This window comes from Apteryx rowi, unplaced genomic scaffold (genome assembly GCF_003343035.1).
Source record: "Apteryx rowi isolate R43461 unplaced genomic scaffold, aptRow1 scaffold_369, whole genome shotgun sequence".
Classification (NCBI taxonomy): Eukaryota; Metazoa; Chordata; class Aves; order Apterygiformes; family Apterygidae; genus Apteryx; species Apteryx rowi.
This window is the reverse complement of record NW_020450185.1, coordinates 130,607-141,233: the sequence shown is the minus strand read 5'-3', so window position 1 is coordinate 141,233 and position 10,627 is coordinate 130,607. Positions and strand designations below refer to the sequence as shown.

Sequence of the window (10,627 nt, the reverse complement as noted above, 5' to 3'; positions counted from 1 at the left end):
TTTTTTTTTTTTTGGCCTTTTTTCCCCCCTTCCCCTGTTTAGAAAATAAATCACAAACCATCTAGCCCTGGAAATGATTTTCTGATGGGATCTTCAGCACTGTGTGGGTATCTGCAGTGGAAGTTCTGTTTTCTTCCGCGCTGCTAAGAAGGACCAGTAGACAGTGTTATCTCTGTGGTCTGTGTGTTTTGCAGTAGTTCTGAGTACATATTGCTCGCTGACACTACAACCTCCTATCCTGCTATAAGTGAGATGTATTATTCTACCACTGTTTTAAACCTGCAAAGTGACACTAAATGCCATACAGCTCATTTCTGTAAGAAAAAGAAATAAGGCTGTCTCAAATTTCTAGGAATACTTTCGTTTATGGTCCTGTTATAGTTATGTGCAATATTTATTGTTTCAATTTTACCGTTATTCTGAGGTTTCAAGACCCTCACTTTAGCTATATGCCTATACGCAGGTCCCATTCATCCACGCCGTGTGGTGCAAGGATGTCTTAAGTACAGCAGCCTCAGGCTGCTCCAGTTTTGGCACTTGAATAGTGGCTTACATGAAGCTGGCTGGTCTGAATGTCTCATTGAAATAGCACTCAGATTTGCAGCCTGAGCAATCGCCACCACCTATCTGCTCATCTTGAGAGGGAGCTGTTATTGCTGTTCACCAAAATGCGGTGCTGCTGGGGCTGCGTGTGTCCTGCTGGGGYGAATTCCCCCTCTCTTCGGGGGATTCCTTCTCCGGTGCTGTCGGCCAGAAGCTTTCCCAAATAYGCCTTCAGTGGTGCAGGTCCCTGGACAGAGTCTGCTCTCCCCATTCCCCTCAGCTTGCTGCTGCAATGGGGATAGGATCCCTTAGATTTGTCAGCTTCACTCCAATTCTTCTTGCCTCCCCGTGCCTACGGATGCTTATTTTGCCAGCCTTTATGGTTAGGAGTGTGTTCCAGTGCAAAAAGTTAAACATGAAACCAATATAACAATCCTGGCCCAAATTTTGCACCTGGGTACCTTTCTATCAGCCTAGCTGCTGCTATGTGGGATTCCCAAGTTGTATCCAACATTGCAGGGGTCCTCTTCCGAGGGTTGTCCTAGCTACTGACCGTGAGCCTGGCTGCTTCAGTTGGACCAAAGGGCTCTAGCTGAGCATCCCAGTTCTGTCACGGGCTGGTAGTGATGCTGAAGGACACAAGTGCAGAAAAGAGGACAGATTTCTGCCAACTGGCAGTTTGGGGCCTGGGAAGGGCTACCTGTCTTTAATATTATACCTTCAGCTGCTATTTGGTGGGCTCTTTCTCCCCAGCCTAAAGGTGTTTAGCCGTCATTCATTAGCCTTCCTGATTTTGCAGTTTGACTGAAGGATAACATCTCAGTGTTATAATACCTACTAAACAGTTACCGCACATCACCTCTGCATATGTTCTAGTAAACTTGGTCTTTAGCATGGGACAGGGTTATACACAGTGTCTTTAGGAGGTTGTTCGTGAGGATGGAGGAACTTGGCTGGTTCTCATTTTGGAGAAGCATTTAAAGAGGGAGTCTTTGTCATCTGCAGGTCATGTAGTAACTGATGAAAGTTGTTGAAAGATAAGTCCTCTACTAAGTGCTGTCAGATCCTCTCARATTTCAGAAACTGAGACACACGTGTCATTGACATTACAACCAAAATGCATTTTTTTTAAATCAGAATTATACACTCTTTGGTTCACAAGCTAACAAGCAAAACAGAAAAGTGAAGCAGCGATAAAGACTTTTTTTTTCCTTCTTTAATGCAAATTTTTTTTTAAGTTAAGGAACATTAAAAGTGGGGTTATCTGGGACATCGCTGTCAGGAAGAGCACCCCACATGCTTCTAGTGAGTTTATGTGGAGGTAGCGCGTTCTCATGGTGCAACTCTTTGAAGGATGGATCATGGTGTGTATTCCCTGCTCCAGAACCTTCAGCCATTTCTTACAAATGTATCTGATCTATGCATTTTTGCGCAGTAAGACAGTATATTTAGGATTTTACCTATCTGCCAACTATACTAGTTAACTCCTTCCATGCTTTTTGTTGGGCACCTCCCACAGTCTATTCAACCTTGTGTTTAAGAAGCTTTAGTGTCTATTAGTGCCAATACAAGAAAGGTGGGAAGGTACACAGCTATGTAGCGTTGAAGCTTGGTGTTGAAGCTTGGGTTCTCAGTAATGTCAGACCAGCACAACTAATTCTGGTTTGTTATTTCATATCAGTGTTACTAGCRCTCTTCACAAGGAATGATGTCTGTCCAGACCATGAGGTTCCCAACTCCCCGTGAGCAGCATTCGCCCGTGAATGCTGCTCTTCTTACATGGTAGTGTTKGGTAGTGTTTACCCTGCGATGAGTTGGCAGATGATGACTCTGCCCATCTATTCCTTGACTGCTCAGTTATTTTGCTCATCTAGAGACTCTGTGAGCCCCCGGTGCGTGCAATGTTCATGGTGCAAGTGCCTGGTGCAGCAGGTGGTGGCTTAGGACCCTTTGGTTCACAGCAGGTGCAGGATAACCCGGTTTTGATTTTTTTGCCTGTGGTCAGCGTGTCTTTTCTTGTGTGGCTTGCTTTCGGTACATCCGCCAGGACAGTTATAGATGATGAATCCTTTCTCCGTTCTGCTGACGTGATTAGGATGGCATTAGGCCAAGGATGTTGATATCACTCTTTCTTTTCTTTTTCTTGAAAGATCCATTTGAGGAGGTACTTCACTTTGCGCTCTGGGTAATTTATTTCTAGGCAGGGATTGCAGTGGTGTTGCCTGCCCATTTCTCTCCGAAGGTCATTTGGGATAAGCTTCACGAGAACGTGTGGGATACCTAATAGCTTTAATGGGCCCTTCCAAGAAGATTTGTACAGGGCTGAGGACTGTGATGACGTTAATTCATATACAGCAAAAACATAAGAGAGGCAGTTAAGGACAGGGGTTTGCGAGAGATGGAGAGCAGTGTAGGCAYGTTTGGCTTCCATTTTAGGATCTTCTGCCAGGGAGTTTTTTCTCCTAAATCAACTTGGTGGGGAAGTAGCATGTCAGCTTGTGAGGATGCCTTTTGGTGGAGGGGCAGGGTGCAGATTGATTTCTGCTGGTTTGCAAACGTGTTTTGAGTGAAGACAGCTTGTTTTTCCTCAGACACACTTTTCCTTCTGCACAAGCCATTTGCTGTCCTTTCCCATTTTATTGTGTTTTTAAAAAGTTGGGAACGTATAAGTTGAGTGTGGGAGGCGCCCAGGTCCCCTGGGCACATTGATGGGTGCCGCATTCAGACGCGGGAACCACCAGCACGGATTCAGAGTGATGAGCTAACTAACTTCGCTGTTGTCTAGGTGCTTTAGGATTTCTATTATTATTATTTTTCCTTTGCATTATGGCAGGTTCYTTATCAGCTGTTTCCTCCACCTGCCTGTGCGTGCAGAGGTGTGCGAGTGAGCCAGGCATGACGATTTAGCTAATGCAAAGCACCTCTTGCTGTTGGGAAATAACATTTTTGGCATCCTGTGGGTTTATTATAAGTATTATTACCTGGTTCCCTGAGCAGCTGTTGTAATGACAAATTGATAGCGATGAAATGCTCTGGGAATGTCTCTCAGTTAGATCATATGATTAGCTGCTATCCTTTGCCCTTTAATTTTGTACAGAGGGCAAGCGTGTCCAGATAAGCACGGGGAAAGGAATGTTTTTTAATTGTAATGAGGTGTTTCTTTGCTTTGAATGTGAGAGAAGAATATTGCACGATGTGAAGCGCGTTGCAATCGAGCTGCTTGCGTGGCTTAGCTAACAGTGCTCTTGGAAGAAGCTCATCTGCTTGGCTGCTGCTTCCTATCCCAAACATATGCTAGTTAAATGGGTTATACTTCCAGCACATATGAAATACCTGCTTTCCACTCAGTAAAAGCCAGTGTTATATTCTAGTTTTTAACTAGAATTTGAAAATTAAAAAAAAATCAAATAAAATGCTTGATTTCTCTGGATTTTAAAGCTTAGATTTATAGCACTTGTACTATAGTATAGTATAGGGTTTGTAGACAAGATGGATTTTTATTATTTCAGTTAGAGGTAATTATGATTCTTCCTTGTGATAAGAAATGACCCCTTAGCAATTTAAAGATAACTTACATGCAGGATCGTTATTGTGGCTCAATATCCACGCTGCAGACAATTATTTTAGTTGCAAGTTATTTTGCTTTTCTGAGTTGATTAACGTTTATTTAAAAAAAAAAAATAGTTGAGTAGTTAAGGCTTGGATTCCTTTTGTGAAATAGTGGAATAATTCACAAGGAAAACAGCTGGAATATTAGGAAGCTTAACTTTTTCCCATATTTATTGGAGCTGGGGCTCAGATGCATCTAGATGCTGTGGATAGTTGCTTCCCTAGGAGGTTGTTACTTCATTCTCAAAAAATGTTACATCTTCTGGAGATCCCTTATGTGCAACTGCATGATCTGTTTTTTCCCCATTATCAGTGCAATCATTTATAATGAACTAGATACCGTCGTTGGCTCCCAGCTGCGGTCTTGTAAGGGGGAGCTTTTCTATGACCCTGCTGCTTTCCTGCAGCCAAAGCTGTTCTGATTCAGACTTGTCCAGAATAAAGACGTCTTGGCCAAGATACCACTGTGCTGAGTCAGGGAGATAATCACCATGCTGATTCATGTGATTTAAGGGGGGGAAAATTGTATTTATCTTTGTCTGGAGGGAAAAAGGTAAGCTTTCTTTAATGGTGTGGGTGAAAAAAGGAAAAGGAAAAATGTTCCAGCTACATGGCTTGAACAGCCATCTCCCTAGCTCTCTCTGGATGAGGTTTTCTCTCTACTTTAGCTGTGTTACTTTTAGATTGATTATAGTATTGATATATATATATAATATTGAATATAATATTGATATATATATAAAATATAATATATTTGGATTATATTCAATTATGATTGTGAAGTGCCAAATAAAGATATGTTTTTTCTAGGCTCCTGTGGCCTTTGTACATGTATCTTCTTCAGGATAGGTGGAGAAGAAGCAATCATTAGGTGTTTAACTCCTAATGACTTATTTTTCTCGCAGTAACTCCCCAGCTGAAATCTTGATCCTTCCTCCCCTGCCCACACTTGAGTTGCTGGTGGAGTTATTAGACTGCAAGATGGATCTTGAACTCTTGAGCTGCCTTGTGCTTAAATTACTGTCCCAGCTGGGCTGATGATGTGCAGTCCGTAATAGCGCTCCCCGGTTTTGTGTCTGCGGGAAAGCATTGAGATGAATTTGCGCAGGTGTACCCACCGCTTCAAAAAGTTTGACTGTGGCCCCGCTCTCTGCTCGTATCTGGTTTCTCCCCTGTTAGAATAAAATGGTTAAGGAGTATTTATCACTATTCTTTTCCTATGCACTTCATTCATTTAGCCCTTGCGGGGAGCGCTCTTCTGAAAGAAAAAGCCTGTGTTACTTTTTCTAGCTTAGTTTTTCTTCCAGTTATTTTGTCTTCAGTGTAAATATATTAATTATTTATACTGAATAAATACAAATGGCCTGGATCATCTTTTAGTTTGATCTTGTCAAGCCCAAGAGCTAAGTGCAAATGTGTGTTCAAAATAGTTTTCCTAATACACAGTATATCTGAGACAGATGCTATATAGATATTGATTTTGTGACTCTAACCATGTTACTGCATTAACTGCAGTAGGAGTCAGAAGGAAAGATGTGTTGAGAGCGATTCCTTTAAGTGTGGAGCATGGATATCTGGTGAAAGAGAGGGGAAGAAAATATCAAATGAGCTGAAAAATAGTAGAATGTGACATTTCTCGACAGTGAGCGTTTATTGTCTTTCAGAATATGTTGCTTCTGGTGGTAGTAAATGGCAATAAAGAGCAATTGAGTGCTGCAAATTGGTCCATTGAATAATTCAAAATAGTTAAAAATGGCATAATTGGCTTAAAGATGCCTAATCAATCCATCTAATTGCTTAGAGTCTCCTTGGGGCTTTATCCTGATGGTTTGAGTGGTTTTTTTGATGCGGTTGGTGCTGCCGTTTGTCGCCTGTTTGTCTGCTGAAGGCTGGTCATCTTTGCAACGTTACTGCATGTGGCTTTTGGTTTTCTTACTGAGTTCTTGTTTCAATGGGGCTTTTATTTGAACCAACGATGCCAGAAAAATGTGAATCGCCCTTTGCCCTGACATCCAGGTTAGTTGAAAAAGCAATGTAGCATGGGGAATTGATGGATTTGTGGAGCTGTTTCCGAATCCAGAAACGATTTTAACCTGGTCTGGATGCGAATGCCTTTACATGAACCGGAGACGGCAGGAGTGCCAACGGCGCRGCCTCGAAGCAGGGAGCAGATGTCTTCTGAAATAGTATTGGTGCCTTTTCTTCTTCTGCACTAACGACTTGGAGGAAGTGAGTAAAGAGTGTTCTGCTGCTTCCTACTGAACACTTGAAAAGACCAGATATAAAGTTAGAAAAGAAAATGCAGTTGCCCTGACCAGTTTCTGACTAGTTGCCCGAGGGGAACTTGTTACAACAAAAGCTCTTGGTTTAATGTCAAAAGCGACTGTGAGGAGAGAGCTTAGAAAATCAAAGAGAACTGGAAATGCAGCACAGCCCGTCAGAAAAATCCAGAGATGGGTTTTGCTTATAAACGCCAGTACTGAGCCATCTAAGAGTCCTTTAAATGGTTTTGAGGACGATTACCTGTGGAATATTACATTCATTTTGAGGTGTTTTAGTGAAGGAGACACTGGGGAAATTTCGAGAAGCTGCAGAATGGTCAGATTAGGAGGCAGAATAAATGAGAAAATGCTGAAGTTAGCTAGGCAAGCTGCTATCAGGTGGGGTAGCGATCTGCAGGTGTCCGAAGGGTGTGTGTAGCCGGGAGGAAGAGACCTCGCACGCTGGGCAGGCTGACCTGACGGAGGGTAATGGACACTGGGTGCGAGGGGAGGCTTAGTGCCTGTCAGGAGAAACCTTTCACAATAAATTTCGGTTAGCGTCGTCACATCCAAGAGGAGAGGCAGAAATCATCTCCCTTGAGACCACTGAATTTGGACAGTCCGGAGACGTGGGACATGTATCCTAAACAGCGTTTCTTCCTGAGCCGGAGGAGCCAAGAGCCGTTGGTGTCGGCCGGCTCCTGCGATCGCTGTTCGCCTCTGGTGTAGGCAAGAGCTGTTATAAATAACCAAAGTTAGATATGCGTATCGGAGGAGGAAATGGGCTGTGTAGCTTATTAGTTAGAGGAATAAAGTAATTAAGTTAGCCCATTTAAAGATGCTTTCCTTCCCAGCCCTTAGAAAATACTTACCCTGCAGATTTTGGAGGCAGAACTCTTCATTTTAATTTTGCAAGCCGTGTCCTCTTCTGGGGCTGTGCTGAACGGCTCTGCAAAATGTCTGTTTAGAAAAGGGTTAGAAGGAAATGGCCTTTGTGAGGGGTAAGTTAAGTTCCTTGCTTTCTGYTCACCCTGTGCATGCATGGATGGGACATGGCACTATATTTTGCTTAAAGAAAAAAAGAAACCAGTTTTTAACAAATTTTCCAGTCTCAAAATATACACCATTGCACCTCAGCAGAGAGAGCGATGGAGGAGAAAATAAGATGTGTAAATTACTATTTTTCTAGCACCTTCTAACTGGATTACGATTTTCTGTATTGCCCTGTTTCCTCATAGGGGAACTGAGCTCTTCCAATGCAGCACTAGAGTTAGGGGCTAATAAAGAGGAATTGCTCCCAGGCTTTCATACACTACTTGCCATTTAAGCAAATAAAATAGCATGCATTATTTCAACCTTAGGAGGGTAGTTGGCCGGTGTTTAATGTTGTTGCTCTTCGAGGAAATGGAGAAATATCACTGGAAATGATGGATGGATATGAAGAGGGAGGCTTTTGTATACATCTGTAAATTAGAATGTATTTTTGTAAAGGTGCAGGCTTCTGCCGCAGAATTGGGTCATTTGCACCCAAAGGGAAAATAACATGCGACATGCTGGTGGTGATTGGCATGGTTATCTACTCTTATACACCCCGTGTTTTGATGCTTGGAGTTTAAAGCCCGAATAAGTGGCACGTTACACGAGGAAATTGGAAATCCAGAGATTATAACTGCAGGACTATGTGCTGCGTATATCAAGTGTCTAGTGACAGGCCATTCCTGCAGCTGAGTTTAGTGTTGTTGTAAATCTGGGCAAGGCATAAAGTTATTCAAAAAGGGACCTCGTTAACATGGTTGCTGAATCTTTTAGCAATAAAATGCCAAGTTTTATTATAGTGAGGAGAAAAGACAATGTAAAAGTCTCCTGGCCTTAAATTGAAGCTGGAACTAATGTACAACATCCCGTTCAGTTAATTCCATATTAATTTCTTTTTGTCTGAGTGGTTYCTCTTTGGCCCTTCCCCTCCCTGGCCCAAACCTGGCTCACCAGATGATGACCATGAATTGCACAGTTTCTTGATTGAAACGAATTGCGGGGGTTTTTCTGATTGAAATGAGAATGTTCCCCTCTGCCACTGAAGTGTCTGCAGAGGGACTCCTTGAAGGAAAATAGTGTGATCACATTGGTTTTAAACCATTTCAGCTTCTAAGACTTGATTAAAATGTCCTGGGCAGATGGGGTTTGGTCGGCACGGGTGAGGGTTGTTAGCGAAAYGGCTGCTCAACTGCCACCCCAGTGAATTCTCTCTCCGAGACCGTGGCCCCGTTGCAGTTTAACAAATGACAGAAATCACGGTAAAAGGGCAACTGGAGGTAATTTGCAAGCTCTTCTGGATGATCAAGTCATTTGAGCAAGAAGAGTATCATCTCGTTTCCCTGGGAGGTGACTTAGCACAGAACGGAGACTGCAGAAATTCTTATTGCTTTTTGACCATCTGTACGAAATATTACAAGCTGATTGAACCAGATGAAGCTAACGGGTTGAACCTCACCAGGGATCTGTGTATTGCTCTGAGARTTTGGGAGGGGAGAAGAGCTGTCTTCAGGTCAAAAAAGGGCCGAGTTTTAGGTGGTCATTTAAGATAATGATCTGAGCAGTAATTATAGCCCAGAGGATTCCCTTGAAATCCCTGTAAACAACAAAGCTGCATGTAGCTGGCTTATATTTGAAAGCAGCMGAGTAAGAAAAATTCTGTTGTATTAGCTTAATTGGGGAAAATTACAGCACYGTGTTCTAGCTTTAAATGTTGATAGCGGCAGAGTAGGAAACGGAAAGGTGGGCTGCGTGGGGAAGTGCTGTTTTGCTGGAATTGGTGGCTGTGGCTTTTTAATCTGTTAATTGAACAAAAGTTATTCTGTTTACATCTTCTCCTTCCCAACCTTCTTGTCTAGATATTTGATAAGAGAAGCACTATGGAGCTGGTAGCTGGAGGTAGCTGAGAGTTGCTCTTCCAAGGAGAAGAAAAACACTGATTGAATGAAACGCAGGATGGCTCTTAAGCAAAATAGAAAAATAACTGCATTTTCTGATTAAAATCACAAGAATTATTGAAAATTGCTTTTGGATAGTAATTTTGAACTTGTTTTCCAACTTGTGCCTTATCTATTGAGCTTGTGTGGGGGTTTTTTTTGTTTTGTTTTTTTTTTACTGGTTGTTGTTTCTCTACTGTGATAATTGTGATTTATTTATTTATTTATTTTAATGCAGCTCCCCAGAGGAATTTTGAAATCGCCTTTAAGATGTTTGATCTGAATGGTGATGGTGAAGTGGACATGGAAGAGTTTGAGCAGGCAAGTTGAATGACAGGTTGACCTCTTAAAATCACAGCATCTCAGTCATRATGTGGCACTTCTGTGATGTTACTGTTGTTGATATTTGTGGTTATTGCTGGTTGTTTATGGCTTTTTCCTTCTATGCTCTAMTGTGGTGCCTTGGTGCCTGCTTTTTATTTTTAAACTGGATATTTCAACACATAATTTCTCATTTGACCAGGAGAATTGTAAGTATAAACTCCAGTTCCCTGTGACTTTGTCACAGAGGTGGCTTTACAAGGTGTCATCTCCAAAGCACATAAAGAAAAATATTCTCTCTACTGGTATCAGAGGATTTTGACCCTGTTCTCTTCCACAGCCTTTACTGTGCTTATTACTTTTGTTGGTCATTAGGGTATAACCAGACCTATTCTACTGGCAGAAGAATTTATCCATTTATTTCAACGTAATCTAAAAGCATGGATTTGAGAGCGTATTTTCATCTGTTGTTTCCCCGGCTTCTTATGATGTATCGTCACCAGTGACTTTGCAAGGTGGCTTTTTAAAAAATAAACCTAAACTTAGCCCACGTTTGACACGAGTGAGTTCTTCCTGCAAGGTAAGATTTGTGCCAGCGTTAGGGTGAGGATGGATTGAAGRCTTGAGCTGTCACTAGGGAAAGAGCCGACCTCCCCAGGCATAAGCATGGTGTTCTCCTCTATCCTAATTTAGGTAGAAACTCATAAACATCCAGAAGTTGCCAAGTACTAGGAAAGCTCCACATTTGTGCTACTTGTGAAAGAAAAGGTAAATGTGTTTGCAAAGAGGGTAACTTGCTATTTGGATGGGAAAGGACTGAGCAAGGCACATGAAAGGAGAGGAAAGGGAAGGGTGAGCTATTTGCTATTCATCTGTTACTGCTAATTTCTACTGATGTGAAACAATATTTATTTCTTTTGTCTG

At 42.1% G+C, this 10,627-nt stretch overlaps 1 protein-coding gene across 7 annotated transcripts in view; it reads left to right on the top strand.

Annotated features, from left to right (window-relative positions):
- Positions 1-10,627, top strand: part of MICU1 (mitochondrial calcium uptake 1) — a 132,760-nt gene that overhangs the window by 76,390 nt on the left and 45,743 nt on the right. For all 7 annotated transcript variants that reach the window (XR_003254803.1, XM_026073467.1, XM_026073463.1 and 4 more), the window contains one exon: positions 9,621-9,703. Coding sequence is in view for 6 of the 7 variants with exons in the window: in XM_026073467.1 (XP_025929252.1) it covers positions 9,621-9,703 (83 nt within the window). In the remaining variant the exon portion in view is untranslated. The remainder of the gene's footprint in view (positions 1-9,620; positions 9,704-10,627) is intronic.